This window comes from Phocoena phocoena, chromosome 4 (genome assembly GCF_963924675.1).
Source record: "Phocoena phocoena chromosome 4, mPhoPho1.1, whole genome shotgun sequence".
Taxonomy (NCBI): Eukaryota; Metazoa; Chordata; class Mammalia; order Artiodactyla; family Phocoenidae; genus Phocoena; species Phocoena phocoena.
This window is the reverse complement of record NC_089222.1, coordinates 143,371,140-143,389,856: the sequence shown is the minus strand read 5'-3', so window position 1 is coordinate 143,389,856 and position 18,717 is coordinate 143,371,140. Positions and strand designations below refer to the sequence as shown.

Genomic DNA, 18,717 nt, shown 5'->3' with positions numbered 1-18,717 from the left:
AGAAAAAGAAAAAAATGATTGGGAACTTGATGAATAAAAACATATAAAGTAAAGTAGAATTTTCTGTGGGGTCAGTGTCATGGTTCCTCATTCCCCTCCAAGCCGCATGGCCAATGCACATGGTACACTGTGGCATCCTCACAGCTAAGCTCACAGGATGACGGTCCGCAGAGGGCAAACACTCTGGTATCTAAAAGTGCCTTTTGTGCTTCTACAAGTCACATTAGGGGAGACTATGACCTCTTCGAAATAACAGTATCTTACAGCCACTGCGAAGCGTTTCCCCTCTTCATCATTGTGAATTATGCAAACATAGAGGCGGCTCTTAGTTGCCCGGGATCCAGTTACTCCAGTTAAACGCTGAGTTTGAGCCATGAGTCAGCGTCTTCACGGGAGGGTTCACCAGCTCCCATTTTCCTTCTTCTTTGTTTTCTTCTAAGAAGCACATACCCAGAGAAGGGATCTAGAACAGAGTTAAATCACTTATTATTATTTTATACCAGGTCCATGGATTTCAGACTTGTTCCAAAGCCAACAGCCTTGGAGGCTGGCGTGACGTCCCCATGATGCCTTGAACGCAGCACTAACATCCAGCACAGCAGCCCTCAGCGGGGCCTCCCCGCCCTCCCACGGGCAGTGGGAAATGTCTGCAGACCTTTCTCTTGGTCACAGCTGGGGGTGCTACGGCATCTCAGGAGTAGAGGCCAGGGATGCTGCTAAACCTCCCACAATGCACAGGACAGTCCTCACAGCACAGCATCGTCCCGCCCAAATGTCAACAATGTTGAGGCTGAGAACCCCGTCTGTCTACGCTACTGCTTCAAGAGTGGCTTCCATTCTCGAGTGGCTTCCATTCTCGAATTCAGCGTCACAAATCGATACAGGCATTGTGTTTTCAAACCCAAGATTAAAGGACAAAAGCGAAACTTTAGACCTCAATTCCCTGTAAAATAAATGGTTTGGAGCAGATCTTTGTTTTTAAGGCTTTGTTTGTTTATATGTTCTGCTTTCCTTTTTTCCCCCTCTCTTTTCAATGTCCGGAAATTCCTTGCTTAGAAGAAACGTGCAAAAATTCCAACCTGGGGGGTCAGGATGCAAGTGGGGGCTGGCGTTGACTCAGGGACCCTCTCTCCTTCTGTGTGTAGAGCCTGGGGGGAGGGTTCGGGGATGAGTGTGATGGGGGTGGGCTCCTGAATGTCCGTTTTCAGCTGCCCCTGACTTTAAGGCCCATCGTTGGTTGGTAAAGCCCTTGATGAATTTCTGATATTAACTGGCAAGTCCAGCTAACTTGGGGATGGGGTGGGGTGGACTCTAAATCCTCAGTGTAAGAAAGTGGCGGGAGTGTGGAAGTTCAAGGCTGGCATCTCGAGCGGGGAGGCCAAGGGTCAGGGGAGTGGGTGGGAATTTGGCCACAAAGACTAATGGGATTTTGGAACCGTGTCAACGTGCAATTGCCATGCAGTCTCGGTCAGCGTCTGGCGGGTGCAGCACTGCTGTCTGCATGGATGACGAGGACCCCCAGGGGGCCCCGGGGTGGGAAGGGCTGCAAGAACAGGAGCGGCCACGTCGGAGTACGTGGGGACGGGGACGGGAGACGTGGTGATGTCAGCAGGAGCAAGGCCCTGAGTAGATTTAGGGGGCGGGGATGGGGGCGGGGTCTGAGTCCTGAGTTTCCCGCCTCCATTCACCTCCTCATGTGGATAAAAGCCACCTCTGCTTTGCGGGGTGACGCTCCACAGTTTGGTCCAAAGTACCCGTTATCCTTCTCTACACATCCGTCACCTGCTTGCTTTTTCAGTATGTGGGCCCGGCACCAGGCACCCCAGCAGCTTTGACCAGCTCGTGTGTTCCGAGGCTGGATGACTCCAAAGGCAAGAGGGAGGGGCTCCCTTCTGGCCGTCAGGCCCCCAGTCCCCAGAGCAAGTGAGCCCAGCAACCACCCTTTCTCTTCTTATCCAAATGTCTCACCCCCCACTGGACCAAGTGCTCAGCTACTGGAGTGACAGGAATTATCACGTGACCTGATAATAAAAGTTCTCTGTCTTGTTTTTTATATTATGTGGGTAGCAAATGGCCACAGTTGCCATAATGATGAAGATGACAAACCTCCCCGTCAGCTCCCTGCCCAAGGCTGCCTTTTGCGTCAGAGCAGGCGGGCACGTTCTCAGGTGACAGGTGGGTCCCTGCTGCCCTGGGTTGTCAGGACGCTTGTCTTCGTCCTGAGAGGGGCGTGTGGTGACGCCGCATCGTCGGGCTGCCTGTTTCGGCGGCAGAAACACGAACGAGGGGGCGCGTACCTTCCTCACTAGCTGGGTGAGCACTGTGCAGTCCCGGGGCGGCAGCCCAAGGAGTGGGCGCGTGCAGGAGTCCAGCGCCGAGCCATGGCCCACGACCAGGATGACGCCCACTGTGGGAGAAAGGACACCCCGAGGTCAGAGCAGGCACAGAGAACGCGTCTTATTAGACGGGGGTGGGGGAGGCAAAGCTGTCAGGCGGAACAAGCTCGTGGTGCCCCGAGGCCTTGAGGGACCCCGGGTAGGAGGGAGGTGTGGTTGGTAAGAGCTCATTAACACTGGCAGTCGGCCTCTCGTTTGTGTAGAAGTTCTTCTGAGCCCGTCGCATCCTGTGCCGGGCTCGGGTGGCTGCACCCGCCCGCAAGCCTCAGGGATGGGCCGGTGCCGTGCGCTGAGCGGCCTCGTCCAGGCCTTGTCTGTGAGCTTGCGAAAGATCAGCTGCTCAGTGCCAAAGGGGCCACGGATGACTCTCTCTTTACAGAAAGACCTCCAGAGTCCAGGGCCGAGTGAGTCTCCTAAAGGTGACGGGCGCGGGCAAGGCTGGGAGTTAGACCTGCGGGTGAGCCAGGGAGGCCCCAAGGCCGGACCCAGCCCGCCACCTGAGGACGGAATCAGAACCCGAGCTTCCCTGGAAAGCTGAGAGTCACAGAACGATCTATTCATTTACCCCTAATGTGGCTATAAATTCTCCGGTGTGACCCCCAGAGCCAAGCCCCCACCTGCTTCTCCTGTGTTATTTCTGAGTAATTTCGCACTCATTTCTTCGGCCTCCGAGGTTATGGTGAGGTTGCCGGACATGCAGGTTTGACCCCTGGCCTGTGCTCTCCAGCTGGGCCACCTGGACACGGCGGCCTCCTAGACACTCTGAGCTTCCAGGTCACATGGTGTCAGTGGAGGTGATATCTCAGCCCGCACGGGAGGGTGAGGACCTAACAGGTAAAGCCTGTGAAGGGCCACCAGTACCGCAGGATTTGCAGGTGTTAGGTTCGACCCTCCAGCCCCGCTGGACTTTCCATTGCTCTGTCCGCTGGATCCACACGTCTCTGCCGCCTCCTGGCCCTGCCTTCGCCTTCCAAACCCTACTCACTCCACCGCTCAGGTGCTGCATCCGGGGTGCCTCAGCCATGGGTGGATGGGTCTGTATCCCTGCAGCAGGCAGCGGCCACCTGTGTCACTGGCAGGGGTCAGTAGACCCCAGAGGTAATGAAGCAATGGTTCTGCATCCTCTTCCAGAAGCCCTCAGGACCCTAGGGAGATGCTGGGAAGGAAGGTCATCCGTGGACACTGAATTTCAGCCTGGGTCAGGTGGAGACAGGTGGGCCAGGGAGGGGCCTGGGTGCAGGAAAGGCCCTCATTTCATTCTGTCCTCTGATGGCCTGTAGCAATAATTGTGAGCAACGTGAGACTGATAATGAATCAGAGGCCACTAAGGTGTGGTTTCCAAAAGCACCTTCCCCGGGGTGCCCATCAGTCAAAACAGGTCACACGGACCCGTCTCGTGGCCGGGTGTGCGTGTGGCGCTGGACACCGCAGGGTTGAGGTCTCAGAGCCTGTGCCCCACGGTGCACTGGGGACTCTGGCGGGAGGGCAGGGGCTCAGCTGTCCCCGAGGTCCTGGTCATCAGAGTCTTTGGTCCCCTGAGCTCCTTTGGACGAGGGATGGAAAGAACGATGGTGGGGCAAGCGGGCCGGGTGGTCCCTTATCGACTCCTTCTGAGCTCTTTTTCATGTTATTTAATATTCCTAATACTCCAGACGTTTGCGCCTTTTCCTCCAACAATATTCATACCCTTGAGGGCAGAACGTGTGTCTTCTTTGCTTAGATTTTTCCCATGATGCTTCATTTGGTACCTGGCACATTGCTGATGTCCAATACACACTTGCTAACTTAAATCTTATAGGATTCGTTTTTCGAGCTTTACTATGGACATTTTCATATATACCCCAAAAGCGAGTCTGATGAATCCCCGTGCTCCCATCAGGGAGCTCTAACGGTTGTTGACATTTTGCCCATCTTGTATCATCTGTCTGCTACCCCACGCCCTTTTCTGTGAAGTATTTTTATTTTATTTTTACTGAAGTATAGCTTATGTACAATATTATACTGTATAAGTTACAATATTATATAAGGTGTACAATATAGTGATTCACAATTTTTTTTTTTTTTTTTTTTTGTGGTACGCGGGCCTCTCACTGTTGTGGCCTCTGGCTCCGGACGCTCAGGCTCAGCGGCCATGGCTCACGGGCCCAGCCGCTCCATGGCATGTGGGATCTTCCCGGACCAGGGCACGAACCCGCGTCCCCTGCATCGGCAGGCGGACTCTCAACCACTGTGCCACCAGGGAAGCCCCTGATTCACAATTTTTAAAGGCTATACGCCATTTAGTTGCTACAAAATATTGGCTATGTTCCCTATGTTGTACAATATATCCTTGTAGCTTATTTTATACCTAATAGCTTGTACCTCTTAATCCCCTGCCCCTATCTTGCCCGTCCCCGTTTCCTCTCCCCACTGGTACTCCTCGTTTGTTTTCAATACCTGTGAGTCTGCCTCTTTTTTGTTATATTCACTAGTTTGTTGTATTTTTTAGATTCCACATATAAGTGTTTGTCTTTCTCTGTCTGACTGATTTCACTTGGTGTAACGCCCTTCAAGTCCACCCATGTTGCTGCAAATGTCAAAATTTCATCCTTTTTTATGGCTGAGTAATATTCCATTGTGTATATGCACCACATCTTCTTAATCCATTTATTGGTTGATGGACACTTAGTGAAGCGTTTTAAAGCATATCCCAAACATCATGCCATTTCACAGGATATACCTCCGTTTGCATCTCCAAATGAGGACTTTTCATTCTTACACAACAACCATGCTATTTTCACACCTCGCAAAATGAGCATTAATATTTCTTAAATACTTCCATATTCAGATTCCAGATTTAAATTCCATGTTCAAATTTCTTTAGTGGACTCAACCATCAACTTAAACAGGTGCTTTGTCCGAACTGTCATTTAAGCATGACCCAACATTTGGCTGTTTGCTCCTTAGTTTCTTTGTTTCCTAGGAAGTGGGCGTGGCCGGTCTGTGTTGACCCTTCTGTCCTGGATCCCGTCAGCTCTTGGTTTCGAAATCAGGGGCCCCAGGGCCTGGGTCGGGGGGCACGTGTCTATGCAGAGGCAGCGATGTAGCACTCCAGTGGCAGGGAAATGGGGCAGGGGAGGCTGGGGCATCCCTAGGTTCAAAAATCAATCATTTCCATCCCGGAGGTGAGAACCCAACCCCCAGGGCGGCTGGTACCCGAGGACAATGGGGGCACTTACCATCCTGCGGGCGGGTGCTGACCATCTGTTCCATGCTCACCGCACACCTGTGTAAGTAATCCTCGTAGCGCTCGGCGGGCAGGAGGGAGGGAAGGGGGAAGGCGGGCCTGGAGGAGGGGGAGGGGAGAAGGAAGAAGACGGCTCGCCTCTAGCCAGGGCTCGCGGTCAGCAGCAAGCCTCCAGATTTGTGCTCAAAACCAGCAAAGAGCTGGCGTTGGGCCTCCAGCGTGCTTTCTCACTGAGCACCAGGCACACAGGCTTGTGATGGCGCAGCCAGCCACGGGCAGAGGGAGATGCAGGTTCTCTGGCTGACGAACTCTAGCCAGACTGACTGACCCTCTTCTCAACGGGCCCGACCTGTGGGCTTCACATCCAACCTTGTGGACTCAGTTTAGCCAGAATCGCCCACCCCCGTATCTGACCACTCTGGATATCCGAGCAAACTCGGCTTCCCCTCCAACCCCAGGAGGTGTCCGATCCCCTGGCCTGCCCACAGCAAGGATCCTTTTAGGTTCCGTTTAGCAAGAATCACCCTGTTCTCTTAAGAATCTCCCATCGCCCCACCCTGCTCCTGGGAGGAATAATCCCCACTTGGCCTTATATTCGGAGGAGAATCTGACCTTCCTCCCGTTCTGCGAGCCCCCACTGCAGTGGTCCTTCTTGAATAAAGCCTTCCTTGGTATCTTTACCAAGTGTCGTGGGTAATTTTTCTTTAACAAGAACGAGAAAACCCCAGCAGCAGACGATGCGAGGCGGCTCACCTATAATCCATGCTGACGTTGAAGTTCGCCCCTTTCAGCTCTTCCAGGGTCATGAGGGTTGGGGTAGTTTTGCCAGCCTCCCATTTGGTCCATTCAAAGATTCCGGGCTCCACTCTTATCTTAATTTTCTTCTCCAGTTTGAGCTCTGGATTTAACAGAATACAAGTGCTTATCATCTTCGGCGTCTATTTTGGCTTTCTGTAAAGAAGTCTCTTCCTAGGTCTAAATCAAACCTTTGGAAAAAAATCTGACTTTACACTATTTCTCAGACAAAAGCCACCAGGCAGTTGGAGGGTATGAGAGGAGTGATGACCCTCTGTTCATCAGGAAGGGCCAGAGTCTCTTGGGATCTGGGAGGTGCCACTGGCAGCAGCCTCCCTGGAGCTCATCCTGGTCACCCGATGCAGCCCCATAGCACGTGGCACCCGCGCTCCTCCTTGGGTCAAGAAGGAACCTGCACCTATGAGGACTTGGCTGGTCCAGTGATCTGAGGAAAAGACGAGGGCAATCGTGGAGCTTGTTAGTCACACGGAAGCGCCATCCTGGTAAACACTGACCCTGGACTGAGCTGAAGCGGAGGGTGGATGGGAGTCACCTTCTGGAACATTCTATCTCACAACTGGCCCTTCCCTAGGATTTTTTTTTTTTTTTTTGCAGTACGCGGGCCTCTCACTGCTGTGGCCTCTCCCGTTACGGAGCACAGGCTCCGGACGCACAGGCTCAGCGGCCATGGCTCACGGGCCTAGCCGCTCCGCAGCATGTGGGATCTTCCCGGACGGGGGCACGAACCTGTGTCCCCTGCGTCGGCAGGCGGACTCTCAACCACTGCGCCACCAGGGAAGCCCGAATTTTTTTTTTTTTTTAATGGGAAAAAACCTCCACTTGCTATTGTAAATTTAAAAAAACTGGAAATGGAAGTCATGAATTCAGTAAAATCTAACTGGTGAAGTTGTTTTGGACAAAACTTCATATAATCATATTTGCATCTAAGTATACTTCATCTGTTTTGCCAAAAATAGTACATATGTTCGCTACAGAAAAGCACATTCCATAAGCTGACATTTTTTTTTATACCTTCAGTAAGAGACCTATAAACTAAAGTCACCTCTTTTTGAGTGGGGGAAAAACAAGACCTTAATGTTTTTATTCGAAATGGAGAAAATGACATTAAACGGAAATGCTGGCAATAAAATCCATTCCCCAATTGTATTTCAGGCCCATGAAATGGGTTCCTTTGCAAAGCACATTTAGAAAAGAGAGTTAGGGCTGGTTGATGGGGCTCCTAGGCTCTCCCGCAGCCTGTGAGGAGCTCGTGTCCACCGGGAATAGGTGACACGAAGAAAGAGTTTGGAGAGGGAGGGACTGGGAGTTCGGGGTCAGCAGATGCAAACTATTATATATAGGCTGGATAGACAACAAGGTCCTGCTGTAGAGTGCAGGGAACTACATTCAATACCCTGTGATAAACCGTAATGGAAAAGAGTATGAAAAAGAATATATATGCATATAACTGAGTCATTTTGCTGTACAGCAGAAATTAAGACAACATTGTAATTCAACTATTCTTCAATAAAAAATAAATTGAAAACAGAAAAATAATACCCTACAAAATTAAAAAAAAAAAAAAAAGAGTCTGGAGAGTGTCCCAAATGGCGTTGGGCACTCTTCCTGTTCTGTGGGTCACACTTTGGGAAATGGTCCATCTGGACACATTCACTGACATGGTGGTGAGATAAAGCTTAGCATTCTGGGGGACAGGATGGTCGTGTTCGAGGACATATGAAGAAGGCCGGGCATCCTGCTTTCTGGATTAACACAGGATTTATGGATTTATGCTCTTTAAACTGACTTTGTCGTGCTCTCCTCATCTGCATGGTCAGAAAATATTTTGGGGAACTTTTATTTTAAATGCAAGAGATCCACATAATAGAAGTCAGAGAAATTGGAACAGATACATTCATAATGAAGAAACATGAATGATAACCGAAAGGGGATAAAGTTACGAAAAATGTTTTTGAAGCTCTCAGTTATATTCGTTTAAGGCCTAAAGAATATCCCTTTATCTTTTTTTTCATACGTTGTGACCATGGCTGGGAGGCTGGATGGGGAAAGGGAGCCTGAGAGCATCATTAGGAAAGGGCCTGGCGACTCGGAGGAAGTAGTCACCGTCAGAGACATCCGCGTGCTGGCCTGGCTGGACACAGGCTATCTGCAGGTGTCACCCCCGCTCGCCTGTGGGCTGCCAGCCTCAGATGGAAATTCAAGTGTTTTTTTAGGTTAGTGGAAAAGTATCAGCCTCTCGGATGGGTTAAAACAAAATAAGCTCCATTAAATGGCGGGTTTAAAGGCGGGTGGGGGGCATAGGAGAATCAGGGATGAGCCCGTCACCTTTTATCCTGTATCTGTGCGTGTTTCTTACTTTCTTCACATCTGATCACTGTAGCTGTTGGGTTAATTACACATATATTGATCCTAAGCTATCCGGGGATAGAATGACTTCATATCTATCTTGCTTTCTTCTGTCCTACTTATTAAGAGTTATCAAATGGAAACAGAGCAAACACGGCGGGGTCCTGGGCCCCTCCCGGGTTTGTTTAGCAGCTGACATTGTGCGTTAACCTGCCCTCGGCTCCATGGGTCCAGAGCCCAGAGCTGCAGGGAAGCAAAGCAATGAACGTGCACATCTCAACAGTGGGGGAAACCATGGGCGTTTCTCCATCTCAGGGACCCGAGAAACCGTGCAGGGGAGTCCAGGATCCCCTGTCGTGCTCGGATGAGAAATGACAAAGGGAGGACGTCTGCAGGGCTGACGATGCACAGAGACGACCTCCGAGTTTTAAATGTGTGGAAAGCGGACGGTGATGAAATGGGTTTCTACCCTCACAACTTAGCGGGTGGATCAAGAAACAGCACGTTAATGAGAAGGTAGGAAAGGACTGGATTGGCCACGGGCCCACACGGGTCCTGTGCCAGGATCAGGTCCATCCCTGGGAGGGATTCCCAGCTGCATGGCAGAATCGGGAAGGCACTTTGTCAGAGCTTCTCTGATCGATGTGGAGGGGATACTGGGGAGGGGCTCGGGCTGGCGGACCTGCCATCGTTTCAACAGCTCCTCCCGTGAAGGTCTGCTTGCTGCCCTCTTTCTGACACCGCTCCAGCAGTAGCCTCTTTCCGCTTTGTCCCCTTCCTCCACTGATGTCCTTCCTCCCTGACCTTGATCCAGTCGGTCATTCCCAGCAGCTGCAACCCTGTCTAAGCTCAGTGCCATCCCCTTCTCTATCTCCAGCCAGCCTTCCTTTCTCTGTAGCCTCCTGTCCCTCGTGTCAGATTCCAAAACTCCAGCCACCTCCCGGGATTTCACTCCACGGAGCTGACTCTTTTCTTGGTATCATTGGCCTCCCCCAGCCCCTAACTCCCTACCTTACACAGCTTAAAATCTCCACTCAATCTCCACGGCCCTTCCCTGTGCACCTCGCACCCTTTCTGGCTTCATTGCACTCACTTCTCAAACCCGTCCGGGGTTATAGCCCCAGGTCCTTCCGCTCCTCCTGGCGCACGCCTGGGGGCAGCTTCAGCCCGGCTGATGGGTCTCCGTGTAAGGCTGTGCCCACGACGTCAAGTGGCCTTTGTGCTGCCCAATGTTCGCCTTGCACTTCCCCACCCCTGTCCTGGCCCCTCCCCAATAAGCATGTCACACATTCAGCGCTCCCCTTTCCCATGCTCGCCTGGTGACCTGACTTCCTGTGTCTCTGAGAAAGCAGAGGCAAGCCCCCTCCTCCACATGTGCCCACCTGCTACACCTGTGTCCACACGCTCTGCCCTCATTCCCATCACTGTGGAGGACCGGCCGTGCACGTGTGGCGACCTAGGTCTTGTGCCCCCTTCCCCACACTGGGAGGGGCGGAACCAGGACCTCCAGGGCAGGCTGCCCATCTCTGGCAGGAAGTTGCTGCTTCCTGTAGGTGGACACTCGCTCAGAAGGGTCTGCCACTGGCTTCCGATCACACAGCAGCTTTTGATGGTGCCGAACAGCTCCCAGGAGCCGATTCCCTTGCCCAGGGAGTCTTGCATTTTGGACTTGAGAAGGGACCACAGCAGTTCTCAGCTCTCTGGGAACACTCTCGCCCCCAGCTTTTTAAAAAAACACATGGCAGAAGCAGGCCAAAGGCGAATTACAATCCTGACCTTCCAGAAATGCTAACTGGCTCAGTGCCTCCTAACAGTCCTCGAGGGCTGGTTCACAGCTGTTGTGTGACTTTGTGTGGCCATTCGTGGTCACCCACCCCAGTCTCACCTCTGCTCACTGTCGTCTCCCCCAGGAGAAGAGTCATGAGGTCAAGGCCACATGAGAAGCTAGCTACAGTTCTCACTGACCTTCCAGGATGTGTTTGGCTGTCTGCACACAGCGGAGGGCTGGGGAGGTGAAGACGGAGGTGATCCTGATACCACTGTCCAGCAGAGCTTCCCCTGGAAGACAGCAGGTGGAGAAGTGCCCTCTTCATAACTGTAGCTACCCATGGCGGCAACTCCAACAGGTGGCTTACTACCCGTGGCAGGCAGGGTCTTAAGTGGCCCCAAGAATCCCCACCACCACCCCGTGTACACACCCTGTATAATCCCCTGGTGTGTGGGTGGAAGCTGTGAGTACGGTGAGCTAGCACCCCTGTGACCAGGTTATGTTATAAGGCAGAAGGGAGGTTATCACAGGTGGGCCAGACCCATTCAGGTGAGCCCATTAAAAGCAGAGATTTCTCCAGCCAGTCACAGAAAAGAAGTCAGATAACATATTCACACTGCTATGTATAAAACAGACAACCAACAAGGTCCTTTTTCAGAGCACAGGGAACTAGACTCAATATTTTGTAATAACCTATAAGGGAAAAGAATCTGATAAAGAACATTTATCTATCTATCTGTCTGTCTATCTATCTAAAACAGAACCACTTTGCTGTACACCTGAAACTTATATGATATTGTAAATCAACTATACTTTAATAAAATTTTTTTAAAAACCAAAGGTAGAGGGATTTGGCATGCAATAAATTCTCTATTGTTGGCTTCCAAGATGGAGGGGGACATGTTGCGAGGAAGGTGGGTGGGCTCTAGGAATCCAGCAGGCCCTGTGCTGGCACCAGGCAAGGAAGTGAGGACTTCAGTCCCACAACCACAAGGAACTGAATTCTCCCACCAGCCCAATGAATGTGGAACTGCTTCCAGGAGGCTCCAGGTGGGAAGTCAGCCCAGCCAGCAGCTTGATATCAGAGTTCAGACCCTGAACAGAGAACCCAGCCATGCTGTGTTTGTGTTTCTGACCCACAGAACTGTGAGCATCAAGTGGGTGCTGTTTCAAGTTCATGGTCATCTGTAGTAATGGAAATTCAAGCCCGCTGGGGCTCATGGAAGGACAAGCCTGTAAATCACATTTCTTCTTGCAAAATCAGAGGACCTGGTCTTTGGGAGAGAAGGAGATCTCTTCAGTACAAAATCTGCACAGTACCAACACCAGCGAGGTTTCCGTGGATGTTGTGATGGGCTGATTTCTGTTCCCTAAATTCATACGTTGGAGTCCTAACCCCATGCCTCACAGTGTGACATTCTCTGAATGTAGGGTCTTTATAGAGGTGATCAAGTTAAGATGAGGAATTTATGAGGACTGGTGCCCTTATATAAAGGGGAGATGTGACCTCAAAGGGCACGTAGCAAGGACTCGATACACGTGAGTGATAATCACTGCTACAACTATTGTTACTATTCGTACTAGAATGATCCTCAAACATACCTGCCATTCTGGACTGGAAAATTCCACAGGACGATAAAGGTGGATCGTTTTCAAAGTCTTTGATACCTCGGCTCCGTCTGGGCAGACTGCGAGGGAAGTTCAGGTCTGGCCGGTAGTATTTCCCTAAAGCATAAATACGTACCAGATGCTCAGTTCCACTGAGTTAGTGCCTATTTGTCCCACTAAACTCTTAAGATCAAGACCCGCATTTGAAACATGGTAATTATTTACATTGTGGTCGACTGTGTTTTTTCTTGAGCGTGCTCTGTGATGTGGATTCCAGGAGGAAGCCCTACTCTCACCACCCATTCCCTCAAACACAGAAAACGTATGTTTCAGCCATAGGAACCATGAGACCTTCTTTGTCCTCTCAAACACCCCCCGAAGAGTCATTCATACAATTTTCCTGATTAAGAACCGAGACTGATTTAGCTTAACTCGATAAGAATCTCAAATTGGTATTAATTAATTAGATGAAACTCAACCCATCCCCATAGCTTGAAGATGTCCCATTGCCTACGGGACAGAATACAGATGGTGGGAGAGGGTCCTGCATTGTGTGTTATTAGTCAGCTGATTGAGGCAGGACTGGACATCAGGGGGCTCCACTGGGACTCCCCACCACCACAACCCATTCAGAGGCTCAGAGCACCTTGGTTCACTTTGAGTTTGACCTTGGGCTCGAAGATTGGACGATCTGGTGCAAATCCTGGCACCACCAGTTACTAGCTGTGTGTGTAGAGGCAGCTGACTAATCTCCCTTATCAATAAAAATCGTGAAACAACAGAGCTGTCTGAACCAATCAGCGAGATAATGCTTGGATCCCGGAGCCTGGCTCAGGGGTAGTGGCCAATAGGGTCAGGTCTGATCTCATCCTCAGATTATCCAATTATCCCTGCGGATAAATGAATAACCATGCCACACCACACCAAGCCCTCTCATCCTCCCAAGCGGCCCCCAAACCTCCTGGCTACAACAGATTCTAGCAGCCAACATGCCTCTCCTGAGACCTGCCATACGTCATACGGCTGGCCTGTCACTTGCTCCAGCAGTTCACCAAGTGGAGGCAGGTGGCGGCTATCTGCATGCCTTGTGCTTTTTAGGTTCCATGAAAGATTTTTCTGGAAGCTGCCTCCCTGGAATTTCCATTGGCAGAGACTTTGTTTGAACCATAAGCTTTACAGACCTTTATTAAATGCCAGTGTTAGGTGTGCCCGCAGGGAAAGCTGGTATTTGTTTTTCATTCAAAGCGAAGGTCCGTCACTTCTGTCATATTCTCAAGGGCATCTGTCATCCCCAAATGTGAAACTACTCCACTGAGGTCTTTTGCCCTCACTGATGCTTTATCTGTGATTACTTTGGGAGGCAGAGGGCAGAGCTCACAAGAAGCCGAGGACCCGGGGGGTGGTTGGGTTCTGACGGGAGTACAGTCTGAGCTAATAGGGGTGCCCTGGGCCAGCGCCGCTGGGAAGTCAGGGGCCATAGAGGGTGTGGGTCCTTCGTCCAGAAGTGGCAGACACCAGGAGGGACGCCGGAATGCAAGGGGAGGCCAGCAGTGTCCCCAAATACCCGTCACTGTAATTGATCAAACGCTGCAACTTGCAGCATTCAGACCAAGTAGACAGTCACAAGGCACTTTACCAGGGCTTCCTTACCTGGTAGAAGATCCATCAACAGCTTCCTCTAAGCTGGGAATTTCCAGTGCCTTTAAAATATTTTCCCTTATAGGTGACTTGATCTTTTGCGTAGATGACCAAATCATTTCCCTCTTTTTATGAAGTCCAGTCACTCTTTTTTGATGTTGGTTGTTTGGTCTGGTTCTCACACCACCACCACCATCATATACATACTGACGTGTGTGCCATTTCAGTCTGTAGTTTTAGTAATTATTTTACTGTAGGAAGTGTCTTCTAATTCTTTGTCTGAATGTCAGTGCATCTTCAGAGCCACGTATCTCTTCCTTGAGCCTTTGTGCCTCTACTTGGTCTTGTTTTGTAGAGACAAGCATTGCATTAGTTCTATGGGTTCTTGGCGATAGGTGTAGTCATGACATCATTTGCTCAGGAATTTTCTTCTGCATTCAGGTCATCTGCCAATGCTTCCCCTATTCACCTCCCCCTTTCTTGGCCTGTCGGGCTCCTGGAGGGATCCCTAAGGGCTCAGCAAGTCCAGCCACTGTGAATGGATTTTATCACTGGGTTCATTTAATACTTTCATTTATATAATTATCCGTGGCTCAGAAATAGTGGCACTCCGGGCTTTCCGTTAGGGGATGTGTGTGATGCAGTTGTGGATCAGTACAGAGACTGTGGGTGTTTTGTATTTACAAGCCCTGTTCTCAGTTCTTGGCATCCAGAGGGGTGAAGTTGGGGTAAGCACCCAATACGTTAAAAAATATGCCCTTCAGTTGAGTATAGCACGGCCAGACATTGTAGGGAAGCGACCACTGCAGGGAAGATGACTCAGAAAGATGCAGCTGTGAGATTGCAAGTTGGGGTATGTGCCAGCAGCTGAGGGTCCGTGACTGTGGTCAGAGTGACTTGCTTTCAAGGCAGTGCCTTACCCACTAACCTGTGTGCTGCTGGGACACACAGGGCTGTCCACGTGTCACTCCAGCAGACTTGCTTACTATTGAAAACCATTCCTCCATCTTCCCCAAAGCGTTTGAGGTAAGATACTTACAGAGGCATACACGCTCACATGCACACATGTAATGCCTGTGGAGAGAGATGGAGCGTGTGTCTATCCCACATGAACAGTCTATGCATGGTCATTCTGAAGCATGGTGCCCCAGGGGCTCTGGCTAAGAAATCTGAGACGTGATCTCATCTGTTAGCTCTGTCTAATTCCTGCCTCTGGACTCTCCAGGACTGCACCTACCGTCGGGAGTGGAACACTGCTGCAGCCAGGACTTCCCGAAGATCTGGTCCACTCTCTCTCCATGGCGCACCACCAGGACGCTTTTCCTCAGTATGGTGGCCTGGAATGGTGGAAAGAAAGGCACGTGAGAGTGAACACCCGCCTTATGAGACTTGTTCCAGCAGCTTCTCCCCGTCATCCAGTGGTGGCCTGGACACCACGTCTCTTCCTTCCTCGCTCAGTAGCTACAGCCCGTTTTACCAGGATCATTATGATGAGAACGGGCTAGGAATTGCAGGTGATCTCTGATTTCTTGCAACTTTTAATTTTCTGGGCACTATAGCACACATAGGAAATGAAAAGGAAGTAGAACAAATGACCCACGTCATGGCACAACTGTCTACTTTCTGTCTCTTCCAAGTTCTTATCCTTTGTCTTGGTCCCTTCAGGCTGCTGTAATAAAATACCCTGGGTGGCTTATAAACAACAGAAATTTGTGTCTCATGGTTCTGGAGGCTGGAAGTCTCAGGGTGCCAGAGATCAGGCACCAACACAGTTAGGTGAGGGCCCTCTTTTGGGCTAACATCTCACTGTGTCCTCACACGGTGGAGGGTAAGGGAGCTCTCTGGGGTCTTTTCCATAAGGTCACTAACCCCTTTCATGAGAGCTCCACCCGCATGACCTAAGCCCCACCTCCAAACACCATCACATTGATCAACAAGATTTCAACATAGGAATTTGGTGGGGGACACAAATATTCACCCTTCCATAGTGACTTCTTAGGAATGATCTGAATCTATCTAAATATAATAATATATACATTTATTACTTTATAATATGATATGTAATTGTAATTCAATTATATAATATAATTATAATCTTTATAATATACTATATCTATCATAATGTACTATATTATACTATTATAACATTATAGATTACATAATATCTATTATATATAATAGATATATATAATAGATATATGTATATACTATTAGATATGTACAAATCTTCCTCAACATAGGATGGGGTTACATCCCAATAAACCCATATAAATTGAAAATATCTTAAGTAAAAAATGCATTTAATATCATTTGATATCTGCCCAACATCAGAGAGCTGACTGGACCACATGTCACTAGTCTGGGAAAATTCAAAATTCAAGTATTCAAAATTCTACTGAATGCATATTGCTTTTGCACCATCGTAAAGTCAAACAAGTGTAAGTTGGGGACCATCTGTGTGTGTATCTATATCTATATCTATCTATAAAATCTATCTATTATCTATTTATCAATCTTCTATCTATCTACCTATGTATCTATCTACCTACCTATCTATCTATCTACCTATCTATCTCTCTATCTATCTATCTCTCTATCTAATCTATCTATCATTTAGCCATCCATCCATCCATCCATCCTAGTCTCCTCTGTTGTTGGCACTCGTTTTCTTCCGAGGGGCCCTCTGGGACCACCCCAGTGTTGGTGTGTTAAATGTGGTTCTCTGCTTAAATGTGGTTCACCCTGTTCTCCAGGGTGCCAGGGCGTGTGTTCAGCTCTGGGCACCCAGGGGAGAAGCCCTGCATCTACCCCTTCCTTCTCCTTTCTTGATGGCCCTTCTTTCCCATAACTGGCATTTTTCTGTTTGGCTGAGTGCTAGGGGAAAACAGCCCTTTATTTTACTTTATTTATTTTGGGGAGAGAAAGGTATCGACAGGAGGTTAGCAGGGTCCAGCTGTGGAAACAGCAGAGCTCTCTGGAGCTCTCCTCCTTTGCCTTGGGCAGGGGCTCAGACGGCCCTTGGGCCTCAAAACTGCAGGGCTCACGTCCACCTTTGCTCTGGGGGAGGTCAGTGCTTTGGTGAATTAACCCAAGGGCTGCATTCCAGGCCGTGGCGTGGGGGGTCTTTGAGGAGGGGACCTCTATGTGCGGGGTGGCTGGGGGTTTCCTCAGGGGAGCTGGGGCTGAACCTTCTCGCTGTGCTATGTCGGAGGGAGAGGTTGACCTCGAGAGGAAGCCTGAGCATATTTTCTGCAAAAAAGACGGAGAGAATGAGGGAGAGCTGAGGTGGCCGGAGAGGTGAGAGTGACCCGCAGAGGCTGAGGGCGGAGCCGACGTGGAGCCACCAGGACAGCTGTGTGGGGCACAGGCCTCCCCCGGGAGCCCCAGAGGTGACAGACAACCTCTCGAGGGAGGCACTGAGGCTGGGCCGGGACTCTGAAGGAGCTCGCCTCCCAGCCCCGGGGGCAGGGGCGGTGCTGCCCAGCACCAGGCCCAGACCGTTCAGGGGACTCAACTCTGGAGCAGGATGGGAAATTCCGCATCCGACAGGCCCGCTGCCTCTGGGGACTCGTGCCGTCAGGGTCTGGGGACACGCGTGCCAGATGCTGGGACACAAGGTGTCGTCCACAGGTGCCCCACTTAGGGGGCCTCGGATCTCACTGGGGCCTCTGGACCAACATGGAAAGATGAGTCACAGATGGCAGAGGACGAGGGGCAGAGCTGACAGTGCCTGCCACAGGAGGTCATGGGGGGGGGGGACTTGGTCATGCCTGGAGCCACGGTCACCAGGGACGGTCAGAAGGGGGAGGGCGTCTGGACAGGAGACAGCTCCAGCCAGAGGTCTGCTTTGCCCTGACCACTCCTTTTCGTCAGGTGGACCCTTTCTCTCCCTCCCCATCTTTGGCCTCACATCCCTCTGAAGGTGGGCTTCTGCTATTTTTTTTTCTTTTGGCTGCCCTGCACAGCACGTGGGATCTTAGTTCCCTGACCGGGGATCGAACTCTCGCCCCGTGCATCGGAAGTGCAGAGTCTTAACCACTGGACCACCGGGGGAGTCCCTCTATCTTTGCTATTGGGTGATGTGAGGAAGAGGTGACGAGATGTGGCCCTCCTCAGTGTGAACTCCATCACCAGACCCAGAATCACATTCTGGTTTCCCCCAAATACTGGAGAGGAAAATGTAGGTATTTTTAACAGGTAAACACCCTGAGAGACACGGTGTTCATTTGAAACTAGCCAGTGCTACTGACCACGCCCTTGGGATTGATTCTGCCAACAGGGGTGGGGCCTCGAGGGTCTGCACCTCTGGCTGCTCCCCCAGCATGTCTTCAAGTTCATCAAGAAGGACGAAGGGGCCCCAGCAGAGTCCCCGCATGTTGGAAAGTGGTTGGGAATTGCTGAGAAGGGCAGACACCAGAAAGTAGGGTCTCGGGCAAACTGCACCTGCCTCACAAGCGCTCTTGGGTCCGGCACCATGGGCAGCCCCAGCCAGACCCTCCCAACCCCTCATGGGGCCCATCCATCCCCGGGGGGATGCAGAATCTCCAGCTGCCTGACATACAGCGCTCTTCTCGGTGGACCTGACTACATTCTGACGGGTGCATGAAATGCGGTGTTTGTGAGCCGATGGGACGGTCAAAGTCTCCATATGTAGTTTCTCGGGGCCTTGGGGCCGAGTCTTCAAAATGGGCACAAGGTCAAGGTGACGTGAATACTGTGGTGGAGGGCGCCGATGTTTGGTCCAGGATGCAAACACCGACCTCCGGCAGCTGCAAGGGGAAGGTCGTCTTGCTGTCTTACATTTTTTAAAAATTATTTATTTGGTTGCACTGGGTCTTAGTTGCAGCATGTGGTCTTCGTAGTTGCGGCACGTGGGCTCCTTAGTTGTGGCGTGCATGTGGGATCTAGTTCCCTGACCG

At 50.7% G+C, this 18,717-nt stretch overlaps 1 protein-coding gene across 2 annotated transcripts in view; it reads right to left on the bottom strand.

Annotated features, from left to right (window-relative positions):
* Positions 1-325: 325 nt before the first annotated feature.
* The window catches only part of UBASH3A (ubiquitin associated and SH3 domain containing A), a 39,227-nt gene continuing 20,835 nt past the window's right edge, over positions 326-18,717 (bottom strand). Inside the window, exons 8-14 of one of the 2 annotated variants that reach the window (XM_065876388.1) lie at positions 15,036-15,135; positions 12,155-12,277; positions 10,750-10,842; positions 6,376-6,520; positions 5,615-5,721; positions 2,298-2,407; positions 326-463 (exon numbers count right to left, since the gene is read on the bottom strand). In XM_065876388.1, coding sequence (XP_065732460.1) covers positions 326-463; positions 2,298-2,407; positions 5,615-5,721; positions 6,376-6,520; positions 10,750-10,842; positions 12,155-12,277; positions 15,036-15,135 — 816 coding nt within the window. The remainder of the gene's footprint in view (positions 464-2,297; positions 2,408-5,614; positions 5,722-6,375; positions 6,521-10,749; positions 10,843-12,154; positions 12,278-15,035; positions 15,136-18,717) is intronic. The other variant, XM_065876389.1, reaches the window with a different exon arrangement.